The sequence below is a fragment of the Scaptodrosophila lebanonensis genome, unplaced genomic scaffold (assembly GCF_003285725.1).
Source record: "Scaptodrosophila lebanonensis strain 11010-0011.00,11010-0021.00 unplaced genomic scaffold, SlebRS2 tig00000024-arrow-pilon, whole genome shotgun sequence".
Lineage (NCBI taxonomy): Eukaryota > Metazoa > Arthropoda > Insecta > Diptera > Drosophilidae > Scaptodrosophila > Scaptodrosophila lebanonensis.
Window position 1 is genome coordinate 12,382,403 of NW_022060538.1, and position 27,946 is coordinate 12,410,348.

The following is a 27,946-nucleotide window of genomic DNA, read 5'->3' on the forward strand; positions in this document are numbered from 1 at the left end:
TGCCTCTTGCTGTCTTCCTGCCTTGCCTTCATACCTCCATGTCTCCATTTCTTTTTGTTTTATTGCATTTTATTTGATATTCAATTTTCAGGAGAAATCTTTGGAATTGCATTGGGTAGCATTGGCAGCAGTAGGGCGCCACAAATGGAGGCCAGGAGCATAGCTCCTCCATACGTACATATATTCGGTGGCTCACAATTGGTAATTGCCTTTACCTGTTGCCTTTTGTTTGGCCATTGATAGCTGCTCTTGATGTTGTTGCTGTAGTTGTTGTAGTTCGTGTTCTGTTGCTCTGTTCATATTTATTGATTGTCTGCCTCACGCTTTTCTTGTACTTGTTACAGTTGCTGTTGTTGCTGTTGCTGCTGTTCTCGTTATTGCTGCTACACTTTGTGGCACATTTATGGTGCCTGCACTTGTTATTGTCATGTTACAGACGTCCAACTGCCATAATATGCAATTATTTTATTAACTTATGGCTGCGAATTGGCTCCAAAATGAAGATATTGAAGTTGAAAGCCAAAGAATGGTAGTAATTAACATGTTTTCCAATTACTGGAATTTGCATTCAGCCAAGTTGGGCTCTGGGGCGTATGCGTAATGTGAGGCATATAGCACTTTATATGTGTATTTTAAAGATCGTGTTTGAGTTTTATGGAAACAAGAGTTAATCGAAGTGTAAGTGCTTAAAGCATTTACTTTTTAAGCTAAATTATTGAACTAATTTAGATAACAACATTAACATTTTATTATATAGGATTGAAAATTGCCAAGAAGACGAAAGGTTTTAAAAAATACTTTTCTTGAATATACAAGTATTAGAAGGCTAATTTGTATGTAATGTGGAATAATAAATATGATTGCTTTATGGACAAATCATTAAATGCGTAAAGCCTTTTGGTGAGTAGAAGAATGTAGAAAGTGCGAGCAAATCTGGTATTTTGCCTAAGCAATAATAGTAGCTTTTATAATTGTAGATTGAGGTTTCGTTAATTAATAGAGCAACAGAGAGACACGCAAATGTAGTTTAAGGAGCTAAACAAACTAAACATAAAAAGGCGAATACTATAAAGCACTTTTTATCTGAAAAATATTAAAAGAGCTAACAAACAAGGCATTTATTTAAACCATTTTGCCAAATGCTTTCAATCGATATTACTTGTAATTGTAATTGATAGTGCTTAGGAACACTTCATTGTAATTGAGCTAAGACATAGTCAAGCCGAATTATTTGAACTAATTAGAAAGAACAGAAGAAAGGACGTAAGAAAAGCCCACGTTACCAACATGATCAGCAAGAATGAATGATAATGGATACCTTTATAGGCATACCTAATTGGATAATAGTCCAACAACTCCAAGCAATCTTTTGCAAAGGATTTGCATACAAAAATAATATTTAACTGATTTAATGTTAAATTAAATTAGAGTTCCATTGATCTCCTAGTACTCGATGTAGTTGAATAGTTTCAGATATTTAAAAATAATATTTGGAATTCTTCTGCTTTTGAACATGATTCTCTGCTCTTCTATGGAGTCTTGGTTTCGCGCACCGTTGGCTTAGTTCAGTAAATGGCGGTTTCTATTCGATTAGCAATTGTACAAAAAGCTAAAGAAAGTCCACATAAAAAGGCCAATAAAGCAAAAAAACAAAAAATGAAAAAAACATTGCTGTTTTTTTTTTATAAATTATAATTATTAAATGATTAAACTGTATTTGTCGATCAATAAATAAAACAAATAAATATAGACCCAAAAAGATTTTCCAAAATATGAGTTTATTATATTGTTTTTTATCGAAAAATGGGTCTTGCCTGCTAAAAAATATAAATAACATTTTTTGTATTGTAAGTAGAAAAATGCATTTGAACATAATAATAATAATTTTTTGTGACTACTGCATTAATTTACTAGATTTTTTTCTTGTCGCGCTAGGAACCAGTAATAAATAAATAAATTAGTTAATAAATAAATAAACAAATTGATAAATAAATGAACAAATAACGAAATAAATAAATAAATAAATAAACGATTAAATAAATAAATAAGCCTAACCTCCTTGTTTTAGCTGTAATTTGATTTTTCGTTAACTTGAATTTAAGTTGTTGTAAATAGTTACAGTATATAATTAAAATACGCCAAAAATATAGATGATTATAATAATCGCTCTTTTGATAAACTGTCCTTTCCCTTCGTAGTTTCTGCAAACACCTATGTTCTGTTTCCAAGTCCTTATTTTTAATGGCAATGAACGCCTTCCAATCAGAGGCCATTGCCACCAGTACATGGTCATTTGTTTGGGGCATTGGCAGTTGTGCTGCGATGCGGCAAACAAATGCAGTGAGCGTAATTGATAAAAACGGACAAATCTATTGATTGGCCATGTTAATATGCCTTGGCTGAAACGATCTTGTTGATGGCAGGAAGACAAAAACCTAAGATTTCCCGCTAATGCCAACGTTCTCGAACTATAAGACGCAGTGGGATGTGATGACGCGTGCAGAACCAGTTCGAGGATTGGCTCCGATCGTTTTAATGATTATCGCCATTATAGATGCCACTGCTGTTGTTGGTGTTGGTGTTGTTGTTGCTCTGCTGTTACTGTTTGTTGCCTTTAGATGGCTACTGCTATTTAGGCGTTAACAATGCAGCATGTTGCTGTTGCTGTTGCTGGTGCCGTTTGGCAATTATGCTGGGCGTGGGCAATTTCATTTGGCTTTAAAAAAGGAGGGAGCGCGTTCCTGAATCGACCGTTGCGCATAAATTGCGTTAGGATAATGATCGCGCTTTGGCACAGTAAATCGCAACGGACAACATACAGAGTACAGTTCGAATGTGTCCATGGGGCTGTTAACTGGTTCGGCTACAAATTTGAAGCGCGCTGCCAACAAATGAGCAGCAACAGAGAATCGCGCCTTCAAGAAAAAGACAAAAAGTGCAGAAAAAAAAATGGAAGAAAGCAGCGGCAAGGAAAACCAGTAGACGAGTTGCAAGCACCGTTTTGGCTGCAACATCGATGGCAAGCCACGCATGCCGGGGCGCCATTTAAATTGAGATTTATTGCAAGAAGCAGCCGCACAATGTTGTTGCAATTGCCAATGATGCGCTTCTTGCTGCAGGTGCAACGGCAACCAACAAACCAGCAACTAGCAACTAGCAACAACAGCAATACGAGTACCGGGCAACGGTTTGTCGTACAAAACTGTAAAATGTTGCTGCCGCTTTGCAACAACTTTGGTCGTGTGCTCTCTATTACATATATCTCCGTGTATATACCTGTAGCATTGTACAAATCGCCTGCAATGAAGTTATTAGGCGCCAGTATCAGTTGGCGACAACAGCTACAAAATTGTAATGCCATCATTTAATTTAGATCAAGCTCGCATCTGGCCGACATACCTACACACTGCCCATAAATAAACCCTAAAAGTATAATAAAGATTTAAATTGAGATTTCTTGCAAGAGGCAGCCGCACAATGTTCCATTGCAATTTCCAACAGCAATCGCAATGGCAGCCAACAAGCCAGCAACAACAGCAATACGAGTACCGGGCAACGGTTTGTCTTACAAAAATGTAAAATGTTGCAACGCTTTTGGACGTGTGCTCTCTATTACATATATTTCCGTGCTATTAGGTTAAGTTATTAGGCCCCATCAGCTGGCGACAACAGCTACAAAATTGCAATTCCATCGTTTAATTAAGATCAAGCTGGCCGACATACTTGTACCTACATGCTCGTACATACTGCCCATAAATAAACACTAATTGGCATCAATATATATTACATAAAGCTTTCCTGATCAAGACAACTTACTTCAAAAGTATAAAAAAGATTTTTGTTTGGAAATTGTAGACCATTTCCAATGTCTAATGTTCTCTCTTAAATTATAATTTTTATCATATTATTAATTCGGTATAACTGAAATGTGAAAGCATGAATTTGAATTTTCATGCTTTTTTTTGGAATGTTTAAAACATATTTAAAAAATATGCAATATAATTATTGTGTTCTATGTTATTTGCTAATATTTACCGTCACTTTTCAGCTATTTCTCTGTATTGATATAACGCTATCGGTTACTAAATATTGCTATCGATTATGAAATACAACTATCGGTTACTACTTAGGATGTTCCTAAAATCGGTTACTAATTAGGATATTTTTTGATATCCAGAAAAACATCATGCTACGTAAAAACTATGTTTTAACACTCTCTTCTTCTTTCCTTTGTAATTTGTGTGAAGCGTTGAAGTAAATATTGAAATGCTCGGTCTTTGTCTAAACCTTTCCTTACACAATTTACTATTTCTAGAATATTTAAAGAGCTGATAAAAAAATTAGTCTGTAACTCGATTTGAGAAATCTCCGCTTCATTTTCCTTTCCCTTTTCGAGCGAGGATGTAATCGTTCTTTTAGTTCCGTTAGTTCCTTGTTCAGTCCATTACTTGGTTCAAATACTGATCGTAAATTTCACACATTTATCACTAATTTAATAATAAATAAATAATTATAATAATAATTTGAATGTAAATAAAATGAAAAACCATGTAATAAATGAATAATTAATTTTTATTGATAAATAGAAGATGATGTTATTAATTTGAACTGTTTCTGAATCGACTGCAATAATCGGTTGTTTTAAATATGAGCTGCACTGGCGGTGTCATCAAAAAAGAAATGTTATGCCCTATAATGAAAACGTTATTAAATTTGGAAAATATCCAATAATTAAGAAATGTTTCTCTTATATTAAGGAGGTATACCGAATTATCTACCTATAATATTAAATATATACATATATATTAAAAAAAGAACCTCAATCTCTTCTTCTCTACTTCAGTACAGACAGGGTATTTCGCTTTGTAAAAATAAAATTTATCAAATGTAGGACAAATTGCTTTTCGTTTTATTTAGAGCGCGATTAAGAAAATCGCTTTCTATTTTGGAAATATGTTTCTAAATGTTCTGAGGCTTAGACAATCAATCTGCAATCATTTGACAATAAACATCTTATTTCTGTCTTTTTTCTTTAAAAGTAATGTTTACATTCTTCGCTCTTTAAATAACCCAACTATGAATAATTTTATTGCTTATTATCGATCATTCGAAATGAGGCAATAATTATTTTTTAGAATTTTCAATTTCCTACTTCTTCAATTGAACTATTTACTGCCAAATGATATTTCACTGCGTATATTCATAATGTTTACTACAACAAGGTATTTGAACAGATATTTAAAAAGCAGCAAATATAATTAATTTAAAAGTAATGTATGTAATTAGAAATAATGCTTTTGCTGGGCAATGAAGCCGTCTAATGCAAGCAATCGGAAACTTCACATCGGAAAACATAACATGAAATATTATCTATAGCGAAGAAAACTGGAGACTAACAAGAAAACAGACTTGGTTGACAGGACACAATAGGGTACTCTGGATGCAGAGAAAGGACGAGCACTATTATTCGCAGCAATATGGAATCACTTCCTATCTTCACAATAAGTCCATTATGAGGAGAGGGGGCTTAGCGCGTCAGAGTTCCAATTACCTCTCTGCAAATCGGAAAATCGAGAGATGCAACTAGAAAAAAACCAATAATTTGTTCACTAAATGCACATAAAAAATATGATTTAATTGCTTGTACTTTGTTGCGAGTTTCCCAGCATGGATGCTGGCCTAGATCCGCTGCTAAAATGGGTTCATTTCGTACACAAATTTATGCGCTCTAATGTGATTACAGAGCTGGGATATGATCGCTAGAGCACATCTAATTCGCATTGACATTGATTAGCATTTCCACGCGAATGGTTGCAAATATTTACAAAGCTGCTTGTATTTAATGAGTGCAGCGGTGTGGCTAAGAAAAGCCATAATTTTTGCATATCATTCACTCAGTCAGTCACTCGTTCATTCATTCAAACACTCAGTCGCTCACTCGCTCAGTCAGTCAGTCAAGCAGTCAAGCAGTCAAGCAGTCAATTCGCCTCAACTAATCCTGCTCATCAGCAATGGCAACACACTCGTAGAGCCGGGCGATTTACAGAAATCGCCAGAACCGGTTCTCGCTTTGGCACATCCAACGACACATTTGACGGAAAAGTCGCCAATAGACAAGAGCCAAGAGCCACCTGTTGATTTTATCCTGGGCACGGTTCTTCTCCGACTGCCCGTCCATTTGATTGTCTGCCGTTGATTGCCGCTGATGCTTGCAGCTGTGACTCTGACTCCGACTGGGATTGTGATTCTGATTGTGAGTGAGGATGATGATGATGCTGTTGCTGTTACTGTGACTGCGACTGTGTGTTGTCGTGTTGTGTCGTCTGCCGCAAATTAAGTTGCAAGCGGCAGTGGCATGGCAACATTTACATCCACAAAACAGCAGCAACATCAGCCAGGCCGGGCTAACAGCTAACTTTGATGTTTTAATGATAAGATTTGCGCGATTGATTTTTCCTGGGTGTCAAATTTGCTGTTGTTGTCTGTCTGTCTCTCCCTCTCTCTCTTCCCCTATGTTTGCCTGTTTGTTAGCCTGTCTGTCTGCCTGTCTGTCTTTTCATCTGCTGCACAGGAAACGCGTTTATGGCTACTTAGCAGTTTTCAGCCGCTCGTACACTAGACGGCACAAATAGTTTTGTTTAGAGTTGAATAAAAAATGGCCAAGAGAAAAGCAATAAATTCAACTTTAAGCAACAATTAAATGTAATAAATATTTCAATTCATTAAAACTAAATACAAATTATAAATAACAAAGATATTTAAACGATGTTAGAGGGCAGTTTTTTGATTGAAAATATTTAACATTAATTGAAAACATTTTCATTTAATTAAAATCAACAATTTTCCATTATTTCTTACAGCAAATTAACTTTTATTCTTGGAATTAAACAAAGCATACATTAAAATACATTCAACTAAACGAAGAATCAAGTATGTTTAAATTATTATTAGCTTTGAAAATTCGCAAAGAAATCTATATTTATGCTACCTATGTTCGATTTTTGTTTCTAAAAATATTTATATTTAAATGCTTGAGATTTAAGCTATAGGGAAATTCTATAAAACATTTCACTGTTTCACTAAAATAATATTACGTTTTATTCTGGCCTATTTACAATATCTAAGAGAAGAACTGAAAGTGTGTAGCCAAATGGTGTTTTTTTTGTCGTCATAGTAGCTTTTCAGAAATATTTTAAAAATGTAAGTTCAACATATTACAATTAAGAACTTTAAGCGCCCACTGTGCGGACTTGCTAAAGCGACTTTAAAACCATTTTTGCACGAAATAAAAGCTGAACTTTGATACTTTTTTTTTTTTAATTTTATGCTACGAATTCAGCCTGTAGATTTGGCCATAACTCGATATTTTGAGACTTTTTCAGAATTTTTAAACTGCAATTATTTTTAAAGCGCGGTGATTCGAACCGAGTCATATATTTCGGAATGAACACACACATTATGGGATTTCTGTTAGCTCGTTGAGCTATGTCAGACCTCATTATATGATAATGAAATAAAAAATGGAAGCAAGCGAACCATTAGCTTTCAAGAATGCATGCTAGGTCAAGGATGCAAGTACATTAATATTTTTGTAAAAATTACAAATTAAACATGGCGAGCATTATGCGCATTTTTTCCCATGGATTAGGAAATGAAATCAAGAAAAGCCACACGCATTTGGCGAACAAGAAAGTCCTGTTCAGAATAATTCATAGATTCTTTATTGCAGTGTTAGAATTGCTTTGCCACTAACCCTATTTGCCAGATTGAGCCCCTCAAAATATTTTCCCTTTTTACAAACCTGAAAAAATGGCTCGCTGTTGGAAGGTTTGGAAACAATGAAGGCGTTGGGTTTAAGGTTGATGGCTTTTTTGAGGAGCTAGACGTTTCTTACTGTAAACAACGTATCGTATTTATTGAACAAGAATAAGGAAAGCTATATCCAGGTGGATAAATAAATAAATAAATACACATTTATCACCAATTTCTTCATGTTATATAAAATTTTAAAAATTGCAGACGGAAAAGCTTTTAGTTTTATATTCAGGGAAGTATATTTATAAAATATATATACCATATATATATAAAAAAAAACAACCTGAAGGCCTTCGTTGCTCTGGCTATACATACATATACTTTTAGATGTATCAAATTTTGTGATTCAATAATTTATATATTATAAACATAATTTAGTTAACTGCCATTTATCATTGCCATGTTTTGGATTGTAAGGGACAAAAAAATTAAAGATTTTAGGAAGCCGCTTTCTGCTGCTTAGTGTAATTTGATTATTTTTGGAAAACTTTGCTGCAAAGCCGCTGAAATGTGGCGCAAAAACGTGGCAAGCCAATCAGACACCCACCCGATTCGACGCGAGTCGACTCGACTGCCAAATAGTTGCCACTTCTAACAAGGTCAATGGGTTAATGTGCGGCGAGTGCGGGTTACCGCAAAAACGAACGCCCACCAGTGGCCTGGGATGAGCTGCATCAACTTGGATGGATTACAATAATTGCAGACTTGACAGCGAACCGCAAGTGCAACTGTAAGTGCCACCGTTTCCAACAACAACAACAACAAGAACAACAATACGAACAGGAGCAGTAGAACGAGTAGCCAACTACGATTGACAGCCGACGGCTGGCTGTCGTACAAAATGTACGAACGAACGGGTAGTGGAACGCTCATGTTGGCCATCAGATGTCGGGGCTAAACATTTAGATTAGAGGCAAAACGGCGACAATGACGCTGACGACGATTCTTCCGTCAGGAATGCATTTCTCTGTTGTTGCAGCAGTCGCCGAGAACAATCGGCAGCGGGATTGCTAATCTAAATTGTTGCATGCAACAACAATGAGAGAGATGCCAACACAGCGGCACACACAGCGGGGTAATTTCGTAGCGGCTAATTGCGAAAAGTGCTCCCGTAATTCCAATGGGCGCTCGGGCCCCCATTTCGAGCAGACAGCACTGAAAGACAAGCGAACGCGCACGTGTGGCAAGGCTTGGGGCCGATCCTATCCAATCCAATTCAATCCCATCCAATCCAAACCGAATCCAAGCAACGACTGCACTTCAGTCGGGCCTTGGAAGCGAGCCTTTTATGTAAGTGACACCTACGAGGAAGCGGCGGCACTCACATTGAAGACGAACAACTTGTGCGCAATTGTTGCACTGCAGTTGTGTCTGCCCCATGCCGCAAATAATAGCTTCATTCAAGCCAATAGCCGACCCAGGGGCAGGCAATTTTGGTGCCACAATTGGGAAGGAGCACGGCCACAAAATGTGGTGCATAAGCTGGCTCTATGGCTGTGCCTGTGTGCCTGAGTGTGCCTAGTGTGCTTGTGTATTTCGGCATTGGAATCTGTTCTAAAATTTGCATTGTTTTGGCTTTTCAGCTTTGGCATTGACTTGTAATTTTAATGCCCAGTTAGTTGACCAAAAATGGTCAGCAGCAGTTGACATTATTAGGCTGCCTAAGTGGACGTGGCATGCTCTGCAGTTATGCACCGCTTGATGGGCTGACATTCGTTCAACAATTTACTTTAATTACAACAAAAATAAAGAGACAATTCGTTGCCATTAATATATGTATGTACAAGTATGTACGGCTGGAGCAACTTTACTTAACAGATGTAAGGTAATATTATTCAATTAATTATTGAATTAGTCATATTTTTCTCATTTGAACGAAATTATTGAGTTCAATGAACGTGAAAAGAAGAAAAAAGGGTTGTGCAATGCTGAATAATCAATAAAAGTGTTGAAAAATGCCTTTTGATGCATAGAAAAAAAGTTTTGCGGTTTCTTCTTGATCTTTTTAATTAAAAAGTATAATTCGTTTTTTTTAAAAGAATTTCTATGACATTCTTAGAGTCTTCAAAAAAGGCTCAGTAAGTGATTCATTTGTTAAAATACATTGCTATTCTTAATGAAATTTTGTAGACCTCTATTAATTAAAACTTTTCAAATTTTATAAGCCTTTTTGAAAAACAACTTTTCATATTAATCATAAAGCAGTATTTTGATTGTTTACTGATCAAACAATGGTTGAACATTAAATCAACAATTAGTTAAACAATTAACGAATTTAAAACCAACGAAGCAGCTCTGATTTTATTTATTTCTTCAGAGTTATGTGGAAATGACTTTCATTCCCATTGTAAGTGGGGTTGTCTAATTCTATTTAAATAAAAAAACTAAATGACTTAAGCAATATAGGAACTAAAAATAAACCAAAATAAACCATTTCGAAGTATTTTTTGACATGTTTTTGTAATAAAAGGATTACCAAAAAAATAAAAATTATTATCGATTGTTAAATTAAAAAGGTTGTACATAACAAGGCAAATGTATAAATGTGTCTGAGGAGCAAAGAATTGGAATATAATTTGTTAAAATTCAGAAAATGTGTTCTTGCAACATGTTGCTAAAAATTGAATATTTTACGCCGACAATTATTTGATTTCAGAAACTTTGTTGTTGGAAACCAGGCTCAACACAAAGAGGATTATTTGAAAATATTAAAATATGCATTATTTATATGATTTTTTCGTAATTCTAAAGCTTGCTACTTAGACTTACAAGCTTGTCATAATTTTCTTCCATTTCTTTATAGAGCAGACCCGATGATGATACTTTTAATTAAATTGCTCGTTTTTGTTTTGTTTACATTCATCACTAACTGCACTCTTAGAAAATGATTTTAAAAAGTACAGAAAGTACTTTATTTTTTGGTTATTATTAAGATACATAACACATACCTTGTATAAGCCAAGCTATATAGATTATGAAAATGCTCACGAAAAGGACAATCAAAATTGTATTCAGCACATCAGCACTAGACACCTTTTTTGCAAAACCAACACTTACAAGTACTAAGAAAACTTTGAGTTTTTCTCTCTTTAAATATCCCAGAACGTTTCACTTTTATTTTGAAGGTTTTACGAATTTTCAACCGCGACGTTCGCCAATTTACTGGACATTATAATGTGCATTGCCAGCTATGAGTATAAGGGCCGTACTTTTTACATTGAGTGGCCGAATGGCAAACACAGAAGGTGCAAAGGCAGAAAGGTGGAAAAGTAAAATTTGAGTGAAATTTATGAGAGTCTCGCTCAGGGCAGTGGAAGGCAAACAGCTGGCGAACCGAGCACCTGGCGCCACACAACAACTGGGCAACTGTGACAGCTAGTTGAAGGTTATGTCCGACGGAAAGAGGCAAGCGATATGCAGAGGAAAATGTTAAAAATTACTAAAGCTGCTTAGTGGCTAAAAAGCCACATTGTAATAAGCGTCATGTGCTGCTGCCTTTGGACATAGAAAGATAGTTCTGTGTGTGCTTACTAAGGTGACCAACAACAATACAGACGAAATAATTATAGAAACCATTTTTAATACATTGAAGGCACATTAAACTTAATTAGTTTGTTGACATTAAAACGAAGTAAAAGACAAGAGAGAATGTTACATCTCCGCCGTTCTGTTATATGCATTCTTATAAGGAGAGGAAGAAAGAACCCGTATCTGCAGCTTAGAGGCAAACAAATGTGCAAATTTGAAATTATAGTATAGAATTATATATAAAATAAATTATAATTCCGATTAAATTTACAAACTTATTTATATTTAGGTCAACAAACATTCACATATAGGAAAACTATTTATAAAAAGTATAAAAAAAACTTAGGAAAGCCTAAGTAGGAGAAATCTAAACAAGTTATAATAATAATATAATATAAGAGAGAAAAAGTTAGCAGAGAGAAGATTAGAATTAAATAAAAGCTAATTTTAAAAAATACCGGTTATGCTTGCTATTTATGCTAAATGGACGAAAATTAAACTCACTTCATGTTTTGAGAGGGGAAAAGTACCGCCAAGCAAATACTAATTGTACAGCAAATATTTTCTTAATCAGAATAAATCATAATTTGTTGACAAATCCGCACTGGCTGGTCACTTTAGGAATGTCTTTTTCCTGAAGCAGCAGCAGCTGCTGTTGCTGTTGTTATGCCATTTGTGGCACAGTAGTTCAAGCGAAATGTCATAAGTTAATTAGATTATAAGGCAAAAGGAAATGGAGAAGACGCGTTACATGCAGCACCCATTTACACCCATTTATACACCTAAAAACACACTCATAACCGACACATGCTTGCATATACTCGTACATTAGTATTTTGTGCCATATTCTGTTCCATGGCTGTCAATGTCAACTGATTTGCTGCATAGTTTTAGGCTGGCGCTATTATGGTTTATGGCACAGCCCGAAAGTAGGCAACACTTTTGGGCGGCGAATCAATAAGTTAGAGCGCAAATAATGTGAAACAAAAGGCGTTCAGAAACAATGCAGAGCTGCTTTTGTTATTTACAGTTCACAGTTCGCGCATTAATTAGGAGAAAAACCAACAACAACAGCAGCAACAAAACAGCTTGGAAATCCAGAAAGTTGTTTGTTGCATTCGGCTAAAACAAACTCGGCCGCAACTTATGAGCCTGCGAGCACAAAATGCGTCGAGCGGCAGGCATAGAAAAAGTTATGCAACTTGAGTGAATGGCTGCCCCAACCCCACCCCCACCCCCTGGACGCACGCACGCATATATGAAAGCAGGACCCACGCACAAATCCAACACGCGCTGCAACAAGAACAACAACAACAACAGCAGCAGCGGCAACCACTTACAGTGAAAACTGGCAAAGCTTTTCAGGCCGCGACGCACGCACTTCTTGTTGTTTTTTTTTTACCTTTTAGTGCCTAAGTATTGCGTATGTTTGTCGGTGTGTGTGTGTGTGTGTGTGCATCCAATATTTTGTAAGAGGCAGGCAGCAAATGCATTGAAGCAGTCATGGGTCCGACTGGGTAGCAACAACAAGCACATGCTGTGCAATATTTTTAATGAAATATGCAACTGTTGGTGCAATGGGGGGCAACACTTAGCCGCTCAAGCGTCCGTATCGCCGTTGCTCGATGTCGATGGCTGATGACTGGATGGGACACATTGCAAATGCGTTCGCATACTCGTATAGCTATGCATCTACATACATCTCCTTGTAGTACATGGAACCGAGTTCGACCATCCATCCATTCAGGCAGCCACGCTTGGCCAGGCAGGCGCTCGCATTTCTTGTTTGTAAGCAAATTGTAAGCAAAGTGCTTGTGATTTGCCATTTTACTCGAGTTATTTTGTCGACGACATGCATTCATGCCAATTGTCTGCGCCACTAATGTGCAACAGAATTTAATAACAACCGGTAACAAGCGCACACACTTCACAAGCATCTTACGGCTATATACAAGTACATACATATATACACTCGTATGTAAGTATGTTTGAATCTACAGCAAAGCCTGCCAAGTTGGTCACTTCAAACATTTTATTTCACTTGTTTTATCTAACAATTAGTAAATGCGAATAGAAATAATGTGCCTAGAACTTTACGCTAGATATTCAGTTCTAGAAAATTTTTAATTGCATTCAAGTTTATCTTGCTGATTCATAATTAACCAGGCATAAGGCTTAAGTGGTTTGGACTCAGTTTTGTGTCATTGAGTTGTTGCAAAAAACTGCGTGCAAGTGGATTGTTGAGAAATTCCATTCTATTCAAATATAATGAATGCGTTGTCAACACTCTAAGTAACAATTACGAATAATTTGATATCATTGCAAATATATTGAACAGCTCTTAGGTAATGAGGAAAAAAAGCCAAACTGTAAATATTGGTGACAAAAAATGAATAAAAATAAGACAAAGCTCATTTGTTTTACAAACAATTATTTCTCTATTGGTCGAATTAAACAAATTTTATATTGCTATTGATATTCTGACATAAGTCCAAGGACAAACTATTCTCCCTAAGAGCATTTTAAAAACAGATGGGAGCATAAGCCAGAGCGAAGCTTAGCGAACGATGGGAAAACACTGTCAACTGCAAGATCGGCAGCGCCCTATGCACGGGACAAGCAACTCAATCAATTCCTACTGCAAATCCAAGGAAAGGAATGCAGACTCACAGGTCATTGTTTGGTAGCCACCCATTCCAAGAAGTTGGGCATCACAACCGACAATAGTTACAGGAAATGCAAGGGACTAGAAGCAAGCGAAATGCTGAACCACCTTCTCTGCCACTTCACAGCAATCGTAACAAATGAGGGATGAAACACTTGTGTAGCAAAGTGCATTGCATTGCGTCACAGAAAGAGGCCGATAAATGGTATCTCGGTAACTGTTGTCGTTTCCAGAGTACAGCTGGATACTGCTCCAAGCTGATCTTCAATACACGGCAACACTAAGGACCAACTTTTGTGGAAATGGGGCTGTAAAAATGTCTTCAAAACCGAGCCATAGCATCCTTACATTCTGTTAAAATGTATACTATATTTTAAGCTGATTTTGATTACATACGTAATCAAAGAACATTTTGAGCGAAAAATGTCAAATTCACTCAAATAAATACATACATAATAAGAAGTTGACTTTTTCATAATTTTAAACTTGGTTAAGAGCTGCTATAAGAACCACTACTGCCCGTATTGATAATACCAACTGAACTCAACAGCTCATAAGGTTGCTAGAGAACGGCATAATTATCTACACATTTTAATGCCAGTTGATCGCGCAATAATTATGATAGCTGATGTAAAATATCTACATCTATTCCTACTGTAATCGTAAATATTTAACAACTTGTAAATTCAAAAATTTGGAAATATTTATTAATTTATTCAACAACAAGCAAAGCTGACTTCAAAAATAAAATTAGAAATAAAAATAATAATACCGTCTCGTTACTAGACCAAGCAAAAAAAGTCATACAAATGAAATGAAAGAATGAAGTATATGAAACATATTGTTATCAATTTCTTAGAGCTATATATCTTTTAACACAAATACAATAGACACTGTCGCTGTATAAAATCAACAGCAGTATATACATACATTTATTGCAAGTACCTATTTTTATAAACAAGCTATATAATAAAGAACGAAAACTCTTCAAATTTCTGAACCCAAACATTAGTAATTTTGTATGTTTGCTTCTTGAATTATTTTTTGACACGTGTGGCTTTCTTTAGACAACACTTAGCTTAAGATTTGTGAGCCTTTGACTCGCCTATGTAGTTTTCACTGTTCATTTATATTTCTATATGTTTATTTTTTTGAAAAAAAAACTGAAATTGCAATCTGCACTAAGTGATCCAAATTGTGTAGCAAGCTAGTTTATTACATATTTGTTCGTGCTCGCTTGTAAAGTGTTTTAGTTAATTGTTACAATTTTCACATGCCACAGTGCGTATGCGTAATGTGTTCGCAGAAGTGCATAAAATTAAAATACACCCTTGCACATACACACACACACACATCCATTTAAGTTGAGCAGAACGTATAGTCCTGCTGTAATGCTGCGTTAAGTTCCCGTGCTCTCTCAAACTGCCCTCTGGGCGACGATTATAAATAATGTAATTAAATTCATAGCTAAACTCATTAAATGCATATGCACGACGCACACACAATGGCAATATATGTACATGCTTATATACAAAATATTGTATAATACAAAGCCGTTTTCCATTTAATTAAACTAATTCAATTTGCAGGCAAACACCTTATTAATATTACGTATACGCCGCATGAGCACTAATTGCAAACATTGCTGCTAACCAAATGGCAAGCCCAAAGTTTTCGTCCAAAGTCTGCACCAGACAGCCAAAAGACTAACATTAAGACAATGGACCAGTTATGAGATGAGCATTTATCAGACAGACAGATAGACGGACAGAGAGACAGACAAACACACACATATACTTGTAGTACCTAGTGTTTGAAATCAAAGCAAAAGCGTGTAAAGATTTATTTGGGATTTTTGTCTCCTGGCAACGAGCATGAAAATGAAATGCAGCGCAAGTTCTTAAGAAAACAATTCCACAGACATTTGCCATTTGCCACAAATAAAATGTAATCAGCAGTAAATCAACAGCCACATGAACTGCAGGTGCCAACTCAAATGTTGAGTGCGGAATGCGGAATGTGTTGAATGTTCTGAATGTGGCAACTGTGACAATGGAGACGTTGACGAGGCACAGAGCTGAGTGCAAAATGCGAGCAAAGATTCACTTCATGCTGGCAGCTCACTTGATCAAGTGTTAAGTCACCTGTAGACACACAGACAGACACTAGACATACCCTTGGCATATACTTATATATATATATATATTAATTTATAGATATGTACGAGTAGATGTGTGTGAAAATATTTGAAATTATGATTTGTGCCTTTGGCCACACACTCAGCTGCATGCATTGCAGGCCACTCTTCAGCTACAGCTTCAGCTTCAGCTTCAGCTTGTGAATCTTTTTGACAAAAGTTAATTATGAGAAGAGCATTTTGTTTGGCATGTCTGAGTCTTATAAGCTTTATTTTGCCCCAACCAGCTCTAATGAATTGTTAAATGCATGTGACTTGAGCACAAGTTGTGTGCAACATCTTTGAAACGGGCTTAGTTTCCCGCTTTTGTATTCACAAATCAAATGTTGTTTCAGGTTGGACGGATTTTACAAGTTTTTATGGCCACACTTGTTAACCACACTCGTGTTTGCCTGCCAATTAGTCAAAATATGGCTTTGGTTATAGGTTTTGGAGTTTTTCACTTTTTCACTTTTAAATGAAAAACTTTGTTGCACAGATTTTAAGTTGAGTGGCCAGCTTTTTGGCAAACTGAATGAGAAATCTCCCCATGGCTGCCAGCTAAGCTTGCTGTATATACAGATATATACATATATGTATTTGTATATGAAGTGCCAACAGCTAATGCTTTTGCAATTTGTATAAATTGTGAAGCGGCCACGCCACGGCATTTAAACAAACTAAGTGAACAAATACTTACATATAAAAAGAAGATGCAGAAAGGAAAGAGAAAAGAAAAAACGCACAATGGAACATTTTTGGCAATCAGCCCGAATTCTTCTTGAAATCTATTGAGTATTGCTATGATTTTGTTATGATTTTGCAAACTGCATAATTTTATGCTTTTCGGCGTTCATTTTCTATGAAATCGCAAATATATCTTGAAAAGTCATTCCATGAATGAAAAGTAAATGGAAAATATCATTTAAATGGGGAAATCAATTATGGCTTTTCTGGAGGTAGACGACAATGGAGGACTGCCAGAACGAGCCCGTTTTTATATGTTGTACACTTTATCCAAAAATTTAGTTGGAATTTTGTTAAATCGCATTTTATGATAGTTTATTATCTGCATACATTACTCGTAAAAAATTGCGGTATTAAGAATCATTAAAAAAAATTAATAATTCAAATCTGCCGAGAACAAAATTATATACTTTTCTCAACAGCTTTTTGTTGGCATAATATATTAAAAGAAATTGTTTTTCAATTACATATTGGTAATGCCAACCTCAAAATACTTTAAAGGACATATTTTCATAAGAACTTTAATTCAGACTAATTTTCATGGGCTGGCCAAGCGTTATTCTAAGCAAAATATAATAAAGTGGTTGTGCATTAATAAAATGTTTAGGGCTTCAATAACTTTTTGAAGACGTCATGGAACTGAGTCCGCTAAGTTTTTAAAGGACCTCAAAAGGTATCCTGTACCAAAGAGAAGTGACTTGGGAAACAGTCTCATTTTCGATTTAATTTGTATTATTTAACTTATTCCTGTACTACTACGAGCTACGAAATACGAGCTTGCATTGATTTGCCTCGCAAAACATTGTACACCATTACATTACGATCTCCTCAGACAATTTTTTGGTAAATGGTACAAATTTTAGGGCAATAAAAAATAAAAATTAAAGTCATTTTTAGACAATGGTTTAACAACAGCAAATATAATTAATTATAATTATTTGAAAAATCGCATAGGCACGTACTCATAAATTATTAAAACTTTAGACTAAAAATCGATTTAAAAACCAATGATAACAAATTATTGCAAGCAATTTTTTTATAGCGATGAAATAGCTAGCCCATAACGCGTCGTATGTATATTTGGAAATATTTTATGATTTACAATTTGCGTCAAGCTTTACATTTTTAACACACAATAAATATATTTTAAAATCGTATCATCATATCTGGAACTGTGCAGCCAACTCTTTTATAAGACCCCGAAAACAAACCGCTAACAATTACATTTGTGACCAATTTATTTTTTTAACAAGGAGGCTGAGGCTGAGGCGAAAACTAAGATTCGTTTAAATTTAGACTAGATTTTTATACGACGTCAAAGAGCATGTCCTTAATTCCGATGCATTTTTTTTTTTGTTTCATGTTTTTTTCTTAACGTAAAACAGAAAAAAGAAATGCCATTTCAATTTCTAATTTGCCGATTTGCCACACTGTGCGTTGCCTGCAATGCTAAATATTTGAGCTGGCCAAGAGTTAAACCGCTTAAGAGTTGCGTTCGCAACATGCTGGCCAAAGGGCAAAAAGTATTTAGAGCTCGGCAGTGGTGAACCCAACCTTGACACCACTTGGCCATTTACTACTGGACCAGCACCTCCTTTTTTGTTATTACACAAACTTTCACTTGCTTAGCCGGCGTTTAGTTGTTAGTTTTTGGTTTTTTTTTTTGCTCGCCTTGTTCAAATGTAATTTACGGACTTTTCCACTTTTGCTCTTTTATTGCTCGGTTCAGTGATTTGGTCTCAGGTGCGAGCCACTTCCGCTTCCGCTCCAAATGCATGCAATTGCTTGTGGGCTGTCTTAACCAATTACACTTGACACTTTTACAAAGTCAATATCTTTTGTCCGTTTTCCGGTAACATAATTTTGCCCTGAACTTGGTCGAGGATGCAGTTTTTAATTACAGGTTTCTGTGTGCTGCTCGTTTTAGCTATCCTGTCTGTCGCACTGCCTGCTCCGCCCACTTGCCTACAGATGCAGATACTGCATGTAGCCGTAGGCAGTTCCTTTCACACACAAAATCCAGAGTGCGGCCACTTAGACACTCATACACGCATATATGTAGAACGAAAAGCAAGTCTTGGCTACCCAGTCGGACTTAAAGGACGTCCGTTGGATGTAACAAGCAAAAGAAGGCTAGGCGAAAAATATTTCTTACAAGCAAAGGGAAACGAATGGGCATCCTAGATTGCAAGGAAATCGGGAAGTACTATAAAAGCCATAGCTGACAAACTGAACTGTTCACTCCTGCCTCTGCTCTTGTATGAGCAAAAATATATTTATAAAGCGAAAACTGTTACAACTTTTTACATTTTTAAATACTTATTCTTGTGGCGTGTTTAAGAAGACAAAAAATTATCCGTCAAGATAATATAAGAAGAGAAAATCTTAAAATAGCAGGCAAATTAGTTATATTTATATTTTTCAATTAAAAAAAAGGATCAAGAAAACATCAAAACTAAAAAACAAAGTAATAAAATAATAACGTAAGAAATTTTAACTAAAACAAGGCCATTTCTAGTGAAAAGACTTAGTTTTTAATATTTAAAAAATGTGAAAAATAATTAGATGACATCACATAAAAAATGAATGTTCATAAAACTATTTATTAATTGTGTAGAATTCCATTGCCATTCATAATTCTGAGCTCAGCTAATAGAAATATCTCCAGTTATAAGACTGATATCCGGTATATTGAAAAGGAATGGTGGTAAAGAGCTTAGATATTGAATTGCAGACCATTAGGGGAATGTTCGATAATGCTTTTTTAAAGGTGTGAATTTTCTTACAAACTGAACGCTTGTAACAAGTTGTTAGCCAAGATAATGTCCATATAAGCCGTTGATTGCTTTAAGACTTACATATGTAACTTAGTGAAACATAAAGTCGGCGAGCACAGGATCTCGACTGGGTATGGCGCACATTATATCCTGTTTGTCCTGCTGTCGGTGCTATCGGTGTCAGTGCGTGCTTGTTGTTTGTCAGCAATCATTCCCAGCACTCCCCCACCTACCCTTTCAACGTCCTGAATGCGCCCGCCTTTTCTATTTGTCTTTGTCCTGTGCCATTTCCACAGTCTGCTGCATTCGTTAGACCAAGTTGGCCAAGTGGGGCTCGCGCTCGCACTTTGCATGAAAGTTTTGAGCAATGCATAGAGAATTAAGTTGCATTTATAGAGCAGAAGGGCGAGGAAGGACGAGGAAGGCCGGAGGCCAAAGTACAGGCAAACGACACTGAAGATGCTAATGGTGTTACATACATTACTTAGGGCCATCTAGCCGTTATTATTATTATATTCATGGCCCGACTTCTATTATTATTAATACAAGCAGAGCTCTGTTGGTTGTTTGGGCTTGCTTGCCACTAATAAGTGGTAAATGGGCGCCTTTGAATGTCCTTGAGCTGAGGTGGCTCTGTGACTGCTGCTGGCCATTTGCAGCGACTTAATGAAATGTGCGACAGTTTGTTTAACTAATTGCTGAGACATTTCCTGTCCAGCGCCAAACGGTTGACAAATGAGCTGAGACGAGATTTGATGAGCTGAGCTGAGCTCAAAAAGACTCTCTCTATGCTTATAATGAAGTGACAAGCTATGGAGATTCTAGCAAGGATTCAAACTCTCCCTTCTCCCGCTTCTGAGTCGTAATCGCTGACAGTGTACAACAATATTCCGGGCCCGGAAGCATTGCCGCATATCGCATGACCATTGCAATTAGTTGTGGTGCATGCCACAAGCCCCAAAAACGCGCACTTAACAGCAAACTTCCTTTTTGCATTAAAAAATACGTGTAGAACTTGCAGTTTGGTAACGCCTTCTCAAACATTTTACATTTGGCAATTAATACTCGTATAGGCCTTGTGATAGACGGACAACGTGCTGTGCAGTCCAGTGCCTCAATGAGAGGAAAAGGTTACATTAAATAAATACTTTAAAAAATGTTGGAATTGTAGGATTTAGTTTAAGAAAATGATCATTTAAAACAAACTATTATTACTATTTTTCAAAAGAACCCCTAGAAGCTTTCCAACAACTTCTTCATTTTTCATTAAATGAAAATACTTTTCTCGATTTATAGAACACATTATTTTAAATTTTTGGAAAATAAAGTATTTGAAATATATTTTTGCTTAAATTTGAAACAATTGACAACAAAAGTTGCGTTTCAAATATAATTTTTTGAATAGATTAAGCACAAACAATTAATATGGCTTTGGCTTAACATTTGCAAAATTAATAATAATAAGAGAAAGAATTTTTGACCTGTGTTCTAGCTTTCAGGAAAAAGTTCGGCTAGAATTAAGAAAAGCAGTTTTACTTGCTAAGAAGCTTCCGCAAAAGTAGAGGTGATTTGTAAATGTTGGAGTTTCTTTTCCAAAACTCAATATTTTTTGTTGAATAAAATTCGTTATTGGAATTTTTTCGTCGAAAAAGATAATCTCTATATAATATTTTGTTGATAGAGACAACTTTATCTTCATTTGTACTTGCTAAGAAGCTTCCACAAAAGTAGAGGTGATTTGTAAATGTTGGAGTTTCTTTTCCAAAACTCAATACTTTTTGTTGAATAAAATTCGTTATTGGAATTTTTTCGTTGAAAAAGATAACTTCTATATAAATGTTCGTTGATAGAGACAACATCAACATCATTAGCACTTGCTAAGAAGCTCCCACAAGAGTAGAGGTGATTTTTAAATATTGGAGCTTTCTTTTCCAAAACTCAATATTTTTTGTAGAATAAAATTGATCAAAAATTCCGATCGTTAAAAAAGATAACTTCTATATAATATTTTATACTTGTTTCTATTTAGAAACTATTATGCACGCATTCGATTCGTAATAGATATGATCTGTATTTAATAGAAATATAATTAATTATTAATTATTTTTATATTATATCATCATTATTATTTGATATTATTAGTAACTGCGACTTGTCAGACTTGTTACAAAGACTTAAAGTTGGATGGAAGGCATAAAACAACTTAAAATCTTAAAATCGAGCACAAGAATAAACATTGTTTGTTAAGGGGATCGAGAACTGCTTCAACTGAATCAATGAAATTATCGCAATGCCCTCAGCAGATACGCCGAGTATTAGTTGTAATATTAACATATTTTTGTGATTTTTTTGTACTGCCAGTAGTGATATTTTCATCCGTACTCGGGACTCCACAGGCTCAGTTTTAATTTTGGAAAGTAAACGTAAATCAAGGATGTTCCATAAGAGCGAAGATTTTTGAACTTCTAACTTATTAGAGAATGTCCTTCAATATCACCAAAAACAGTTTAACATAAATTCAGTCAAAGAATTATCAGTTTTATGTGTCTTGTAGTTCGGGAAAAAAGTATGACAAGAATATACGTTTGCACATTTTTGTATTTATATAGAAAATAAAGCACATATTTGTAGCTTCGAAGTACTTCCTCTCCGCCTGAGCGTTCGAAAATGCTTAAAGAGAGCATCCATTATTAAAATATTGCTTTGCAATACAATTTTCAACAAATAGCATTCATTCATATAACACAATAATCCAAAAGAGTTAATCGATGAACCCCTTCAGATGTGTTCTTTGTAATGGCAGCCATTAATACTTGTAGCTGTATGTTATGTGCATGCTCATAATGCAGCTAGGACTTAGGTCTAGAACTAAAGCCATATAGCCTTTATATGTATATAGTATATATTGCATATTGTATAATTTACTCAATGCAGGTTGTTTCTTACTAGTCCAGGGCATGCCTCCTTCGTCTTCCATGCCGTTCTAAGTGTGTTCGCTACTCATGGCCACTAGATTGGCCAATCGGGAATTATTAGAGCTAAGGTTAAGTGGTCTGGACTTACCGCGCAAGTTGACAAGGTTCGGGCTCATGTTGATCGTTGATAGTTATGAGAGGGATATATATATATACAACATATATATAGATTTAAATATATGACAAAAACTGGCAAAACGAATTATGATTATGTAGCCATTTTGATGAGTTCATTTACTTTTTACTTGTTTATATAGATTTTTTTGTTTGTTAGTGATTATTAAATGTTGCTTCTTGAGTAGTTGATGCTGTATAGTTTGGAGAGTACTTGTTCTTCCATCGCTGCTCATCGCTGGGGTTTGTTGATTGAAGAGGGATGGTTGATTGATGCCTCCTTTTTTGTCACAATACGCTTGATTTCGCTTTCATTTCAAATGCACATCACTTGAAAAGTGTTTGCTTTACAATTTAATTTCTCTCTTTCTCTAAATACTTACTAGCTAAGTGAGTAACTTTTGCGATATTCTATATACTTTAGTATGCCTTTACATTTTGTACTTCTGGTTTTACAAATCTTGCATTTTACAAAGTGCGAGTTAAGTGCTCGTGTTTATGCCTCTCAAATCTTCAATAGTGTTTGTGGCATAAACTGATAAATTGATTTGAAAAATAAATTTGCACTAACATTTACAAGTATATGATATACTTATGTGTATAATATATTTTTCAATGGCTAGTTGAATGCTAATAGTACGTATTGGAGCTATACTTTCAAGTTCTAGTAACTTTTTTGTTTGCTTTAAGATGAGAAAATTCTTCAGTTTTAAGAGGCCTAGTGTGTACGTATACTTTAAGTTAACGTTAGCTAATGCTATTATTATTATTTGTGGAAAGCGCTTAAAATTATGGAATAAAACAAATATTTCGAATATATTTTAAGTGTATATTATTCTAGGGGTTACTTATGGACCCACTCATTTAGCTGCTCACCTACTGATATTTAAGTGATAATATATGTTCAATATATGTGTAATCTATGGACTATAGTATACTACTCCTTGTATTGTTTATACATAGTTAGAATATTGGCTTTATTGCAGTTATCCGCTTGGCATTAACCAATTGCGATATCATTAAAACTATTATATGTAGCTTGGAAAAATCTAGAATACAATTACATATTCGTATAATTATTTGGAACTGCTACGATATTGTAAGTAATTAACTGGATTGTGCATATTACGTATTATTGTGTACGACTCACTACGTGTTAGATCTTAACTAGATTTATTGTTCTGTTCAACGGTACAAGTGCTGCTCAGAACTGCTCTGCAATAGTTTTAATTCTAATCACTATAGTATTCATTGTAATCGTATTTTAGCTGATTATTTTTGATATCTAATTTAACTTAGCAACTAATATGTCTTATAATCTGAACTTATCTAAATCGATCTCTATTTAACATTCAATAGCGTAGCAAACACTTTTTCATATGATTCTCATTTCGCTCCCATTGTAATTATATATGGAGCACAAGTTTTCGGTTGGGTTTAGGGTCCTTTGTTGAATGTCGAACCAAAATGTTGTGATGTCTCAATTATTTTTATAATGGCTACATTAACTATATGCTATACGTTACTTGAACTTTCTTCTGGCCGCGACTATATAAGGGCTTTTCACTTTACATTTTAAAAAAATGTTTAAAAAAATGTGAAAAAAATGTTTGATCTCAAACTATATGTTCGTATGTTCGTTTGTTTCTTGGGTTGATTGAAGACTTAGCATAGAAGTGTGTTGATGTGTTGTTTGCTTGGTTGATTGGTTGATTGCTGGTGATATGCATTTCTTTGCTTTGTCTCGCGGCCATAACTCTCGACCCTGGCTTACCTCGGCGATGTGGTCGGCAGCGGCAACGGTGGCGGCGGTAACGGCGGTGGCGGCGGTGCTCGCACATCCGTCTCCATGCTCCGCTTATGTGGTGTCTGCAAATCGAGGGCGGCATAAGCGGCAGCGGTGTGTGCTGCCACGCCCAATGGGGACTCGCGTGGTCGCATGGTGGTGGGCGGACCGCGAAATAGAGCATACGGATTGCCAAAATAATCTTGTGATGTGGCCATCATGTTGCTCGCTGTTGATGAAAGAAATATAGGGAAGAAAATTGTTGGTTAACTATGTCTTAGATTCTTCATTTTGAGTTATTTGTGCAACAACAAATTAAATAACAATAGGACAATCCAATTAAATTATCACAAAGACATCAAATTGCGATTCACTTTAGAAAATGTATCGAAGCTTTACTGAATATAACCGACCACTTTCTAACTATTAGCAGGGATGTAAATTAATACTTAATAGTCCAAATAATTATCATTGATTTGCTCATGTTAGAAGCTTAATATGAATTTAAAGCTTACCAAATATATAATTTTTTAAAATTTATTAATTTACATTGAGTTTGCTTGAAGACCAAATAAAATAAAGACTTTTCACTCTTTCTTCAGCATAATTTTGATTTTTGGGAACATACCCTAAATGATTATAATATGTAACGATTATATATGTACCCTAAAACAAAAAGAAAGCTTCGGTTCAGCTACGCAATACTTTAATCCAAAACGACTACGGCCGATTTTAAATTGTTTCTGTTTGATCTCTACGCACAAAATTCTCAGTTTTTACTTTTTTTAATCTTGTTTATTTTATTTATTTCATTTATTATTACATTTGATTGTAATTCAATCCTTAAAACTTCAAGATTAAAACAACATAAACCGTTTTCATATATTTCGCGAAACTTGGTAGCTTAAATCAGACATTGGAAAAAGACAGTTGAAGAATATTTGTTCGCCTTAGCTGTTTTTGATTATCATCTGGTTTTGTTAACCTATAACGATTCTTTGCAGAATAACTACAACTGTATCACTCAAAATAATGATTGAGTTTATTTTCAGCCATCCTTATGCGACAACGTTTACTTTCTTAATTTTCTTGGTGATTTTCTAGGACATCGACCGCTTTTAGGAACCGGAGGAGAAACGATCCTACAAACTACAAAGCCGACAATAGAGATCTTTACATTTCGTCCGTTTCATTTCTTCTCAATCATGCTATATATCGATATAGTCATCAATCCGTTTACACCTCGGTAATAATACATTTGCATTGAAAAAGTTCTTCAAAAACATTTCTAAAGATTTAACTTTTGGGGATGTATAGAAAGAGCCAGCCAGTTAGGCTGATTTACCAATTAGTTGATCCCTTAATAGTATACTCTTTATACTCTTAAGGTACAGGTACAGTACATATAAAAATGCTAGGCTTCATATAGTGTAGTTTCCTTTAGGGTTTATGGTGGAATCATATTTAAGTCAGAGCTAGTCCTTAACATTTGTTTGTCTTATGTTTAGATGTTTTTCCTAAGAAGAAGAAAGCAAGTTTCTATTAGAAATATATACCTCTTTATACTGGCCACTATATTAAAGACTCCGTTATGCTATTCATAAAAATTAAAGAGAATTTTCTATAACTAAAGGGCTGGCTTGCTTAGTGGAGGAGTTTTATTATAAATAGATGCAAATAATTTTACTTTAACAACTAGATTTTAAGCAATTATCTTATTAGTATAATACATCGAAACATCGAAAAGATATTTACTTTTCTGATTTCTTTTTGAATTTTTATTTCTAATGTTATTTCCTTTAATTGTTATATTTAATTATTTTAATATTGAAACATTGTATCATATGTGGACGAGATGGTAAATTTATAAGCAATAATTAGGTTTCCATATCATAGTCTAGTCTACTTGTAGTACAATTTGGAATCCGTGCATTGCGCTAAAGACCTTATCGAAACCATCTTGCGATTGTTGTGTTAAAAGTGGCAACAGCTTGGCGGTAAAAGCCCTGCCACAATAATTGGTATATGGCCGCCATAAATGATTTGTTCACATATATGTTGTTTTATTCACCTGCTGTTCAGCTGTTCAATCCATATCGAAATTAAAAACAAATATTGCGCTTACGAGCACGCAATTGCTAGCATGTCAATAAACCATTTTTATGGGCTATCATTCAAGCTGACTAAACGATTGCAGCATATGGCTGCGTGCGTGTGTTTGTGTGTGCGTGTGCGTGTGTGTGTGTGTGTGTGTGTGTGTGTGTGGTCAGACACATGTCTCATGTCATGTTCATTCGTGTTCATTCATGTTTTTTAATTTAATAGTCATGTAAATATGGGCGTCATGCGATTGCATTTCATTAATTGTGAAATGAAACCGCTGTAAGTCGACTGGATGTGATTGTGAATAAAGGCACGAGTACATAGGAGCACACTATATTGAAATGTATCGTACGACACCCCATAATTAACAGTGCAAACGGAGATTTTGTAATTGGTCAACGGGTTGTCGCTTAAAGTGCCGGACAAAAGGGCATAACAAGCCTGGGTGGGCAATAAATGCGGCCAGTAGGAATGCCTGCGGCAAAAGATCCAGACGCGTGTTTCGCATTCCATGTCAGAGCAAGTTATACATACATATACATATGTACTTGTATATAGTATGTACATGCGATGCGGTCGTTAATAACACGGCAAAGGCAATGACGGAAGAAATTGCGCACACGTGCTAAAGGAAACATGAAAGCACTTTATAATATTGCCCGACAGCACGGTTGATATTCTTATATGTGCATATGTATGTATGTGTGTGTGTGTGTGTGTGTGTAGGAGTATATTTTTATCGTTCATTTACATACATATATCTTACTGACGAATCTTTGAAGATTTCAATGCTAACTTAAAGACCCACTATAAATAGTTAGTTTCCCGCTCAAATCAATCAGACAACACAAAATCTGTAAATTTTGAAATTTAACAAAAATGTCAGCCTAGAAAAAAGCAAATTCCGACAAACAACTTCAAGACTCAAGAAAGATGACCCTTCCATCCTGTGCCTTTTCCAAACAACCTCTTATTCGGTTCGGAGAATTGAAAACTTATTGCGATTCTCAGTAGGAGAACATGCAATAACAACTGTGATGAATAAATTAAGGACATTTTAAGGAATGATTGTAACTATCTAAAGGAAAGAAAGATGACCTTCTCAACATCTCATTATTAGAATTGAAAACTTATTGTGATTGTGACTAAGAGAACCAGTTCCTTTAGGAATGCTAGCTAATACGTTGTTTGAGTTAGAAACACCTATATAATTCAGTAGTCTCAGCTTTTAAATACATACATATTTTATCTGGATCTGTA

The 27,946-nt window shown here is 35.3% G+C and overlaps 1 protein-coding gene across 4 annotated transcripts in view; it reads right to left on the reverse strand.

The window, feature by feature from the left end:
- Positions 1–24,804, reverse strand: part of LOC115620313 (sex determination protein fruitless) — a 180,474-nt gene extending 155,670 nt beyond the window's left edge. For all 4 annotated transcript variants that reach the window (XM_030513504.1, XM_030513503.1, XM_030513499.1 and 1 more), the window contains exon 1: positions 24,572–24,804. In XM_030513504.1, coding sequence (XP_030369364.1) covers positions 24,572–24,804 — 233 coding nt within the window. The remainder of the gene's footprint in view (positions 1–24,571) is intronic.
- Between the last annotated feature and the right edge of the window lie 3,142 nt (positions 24,805–27,946).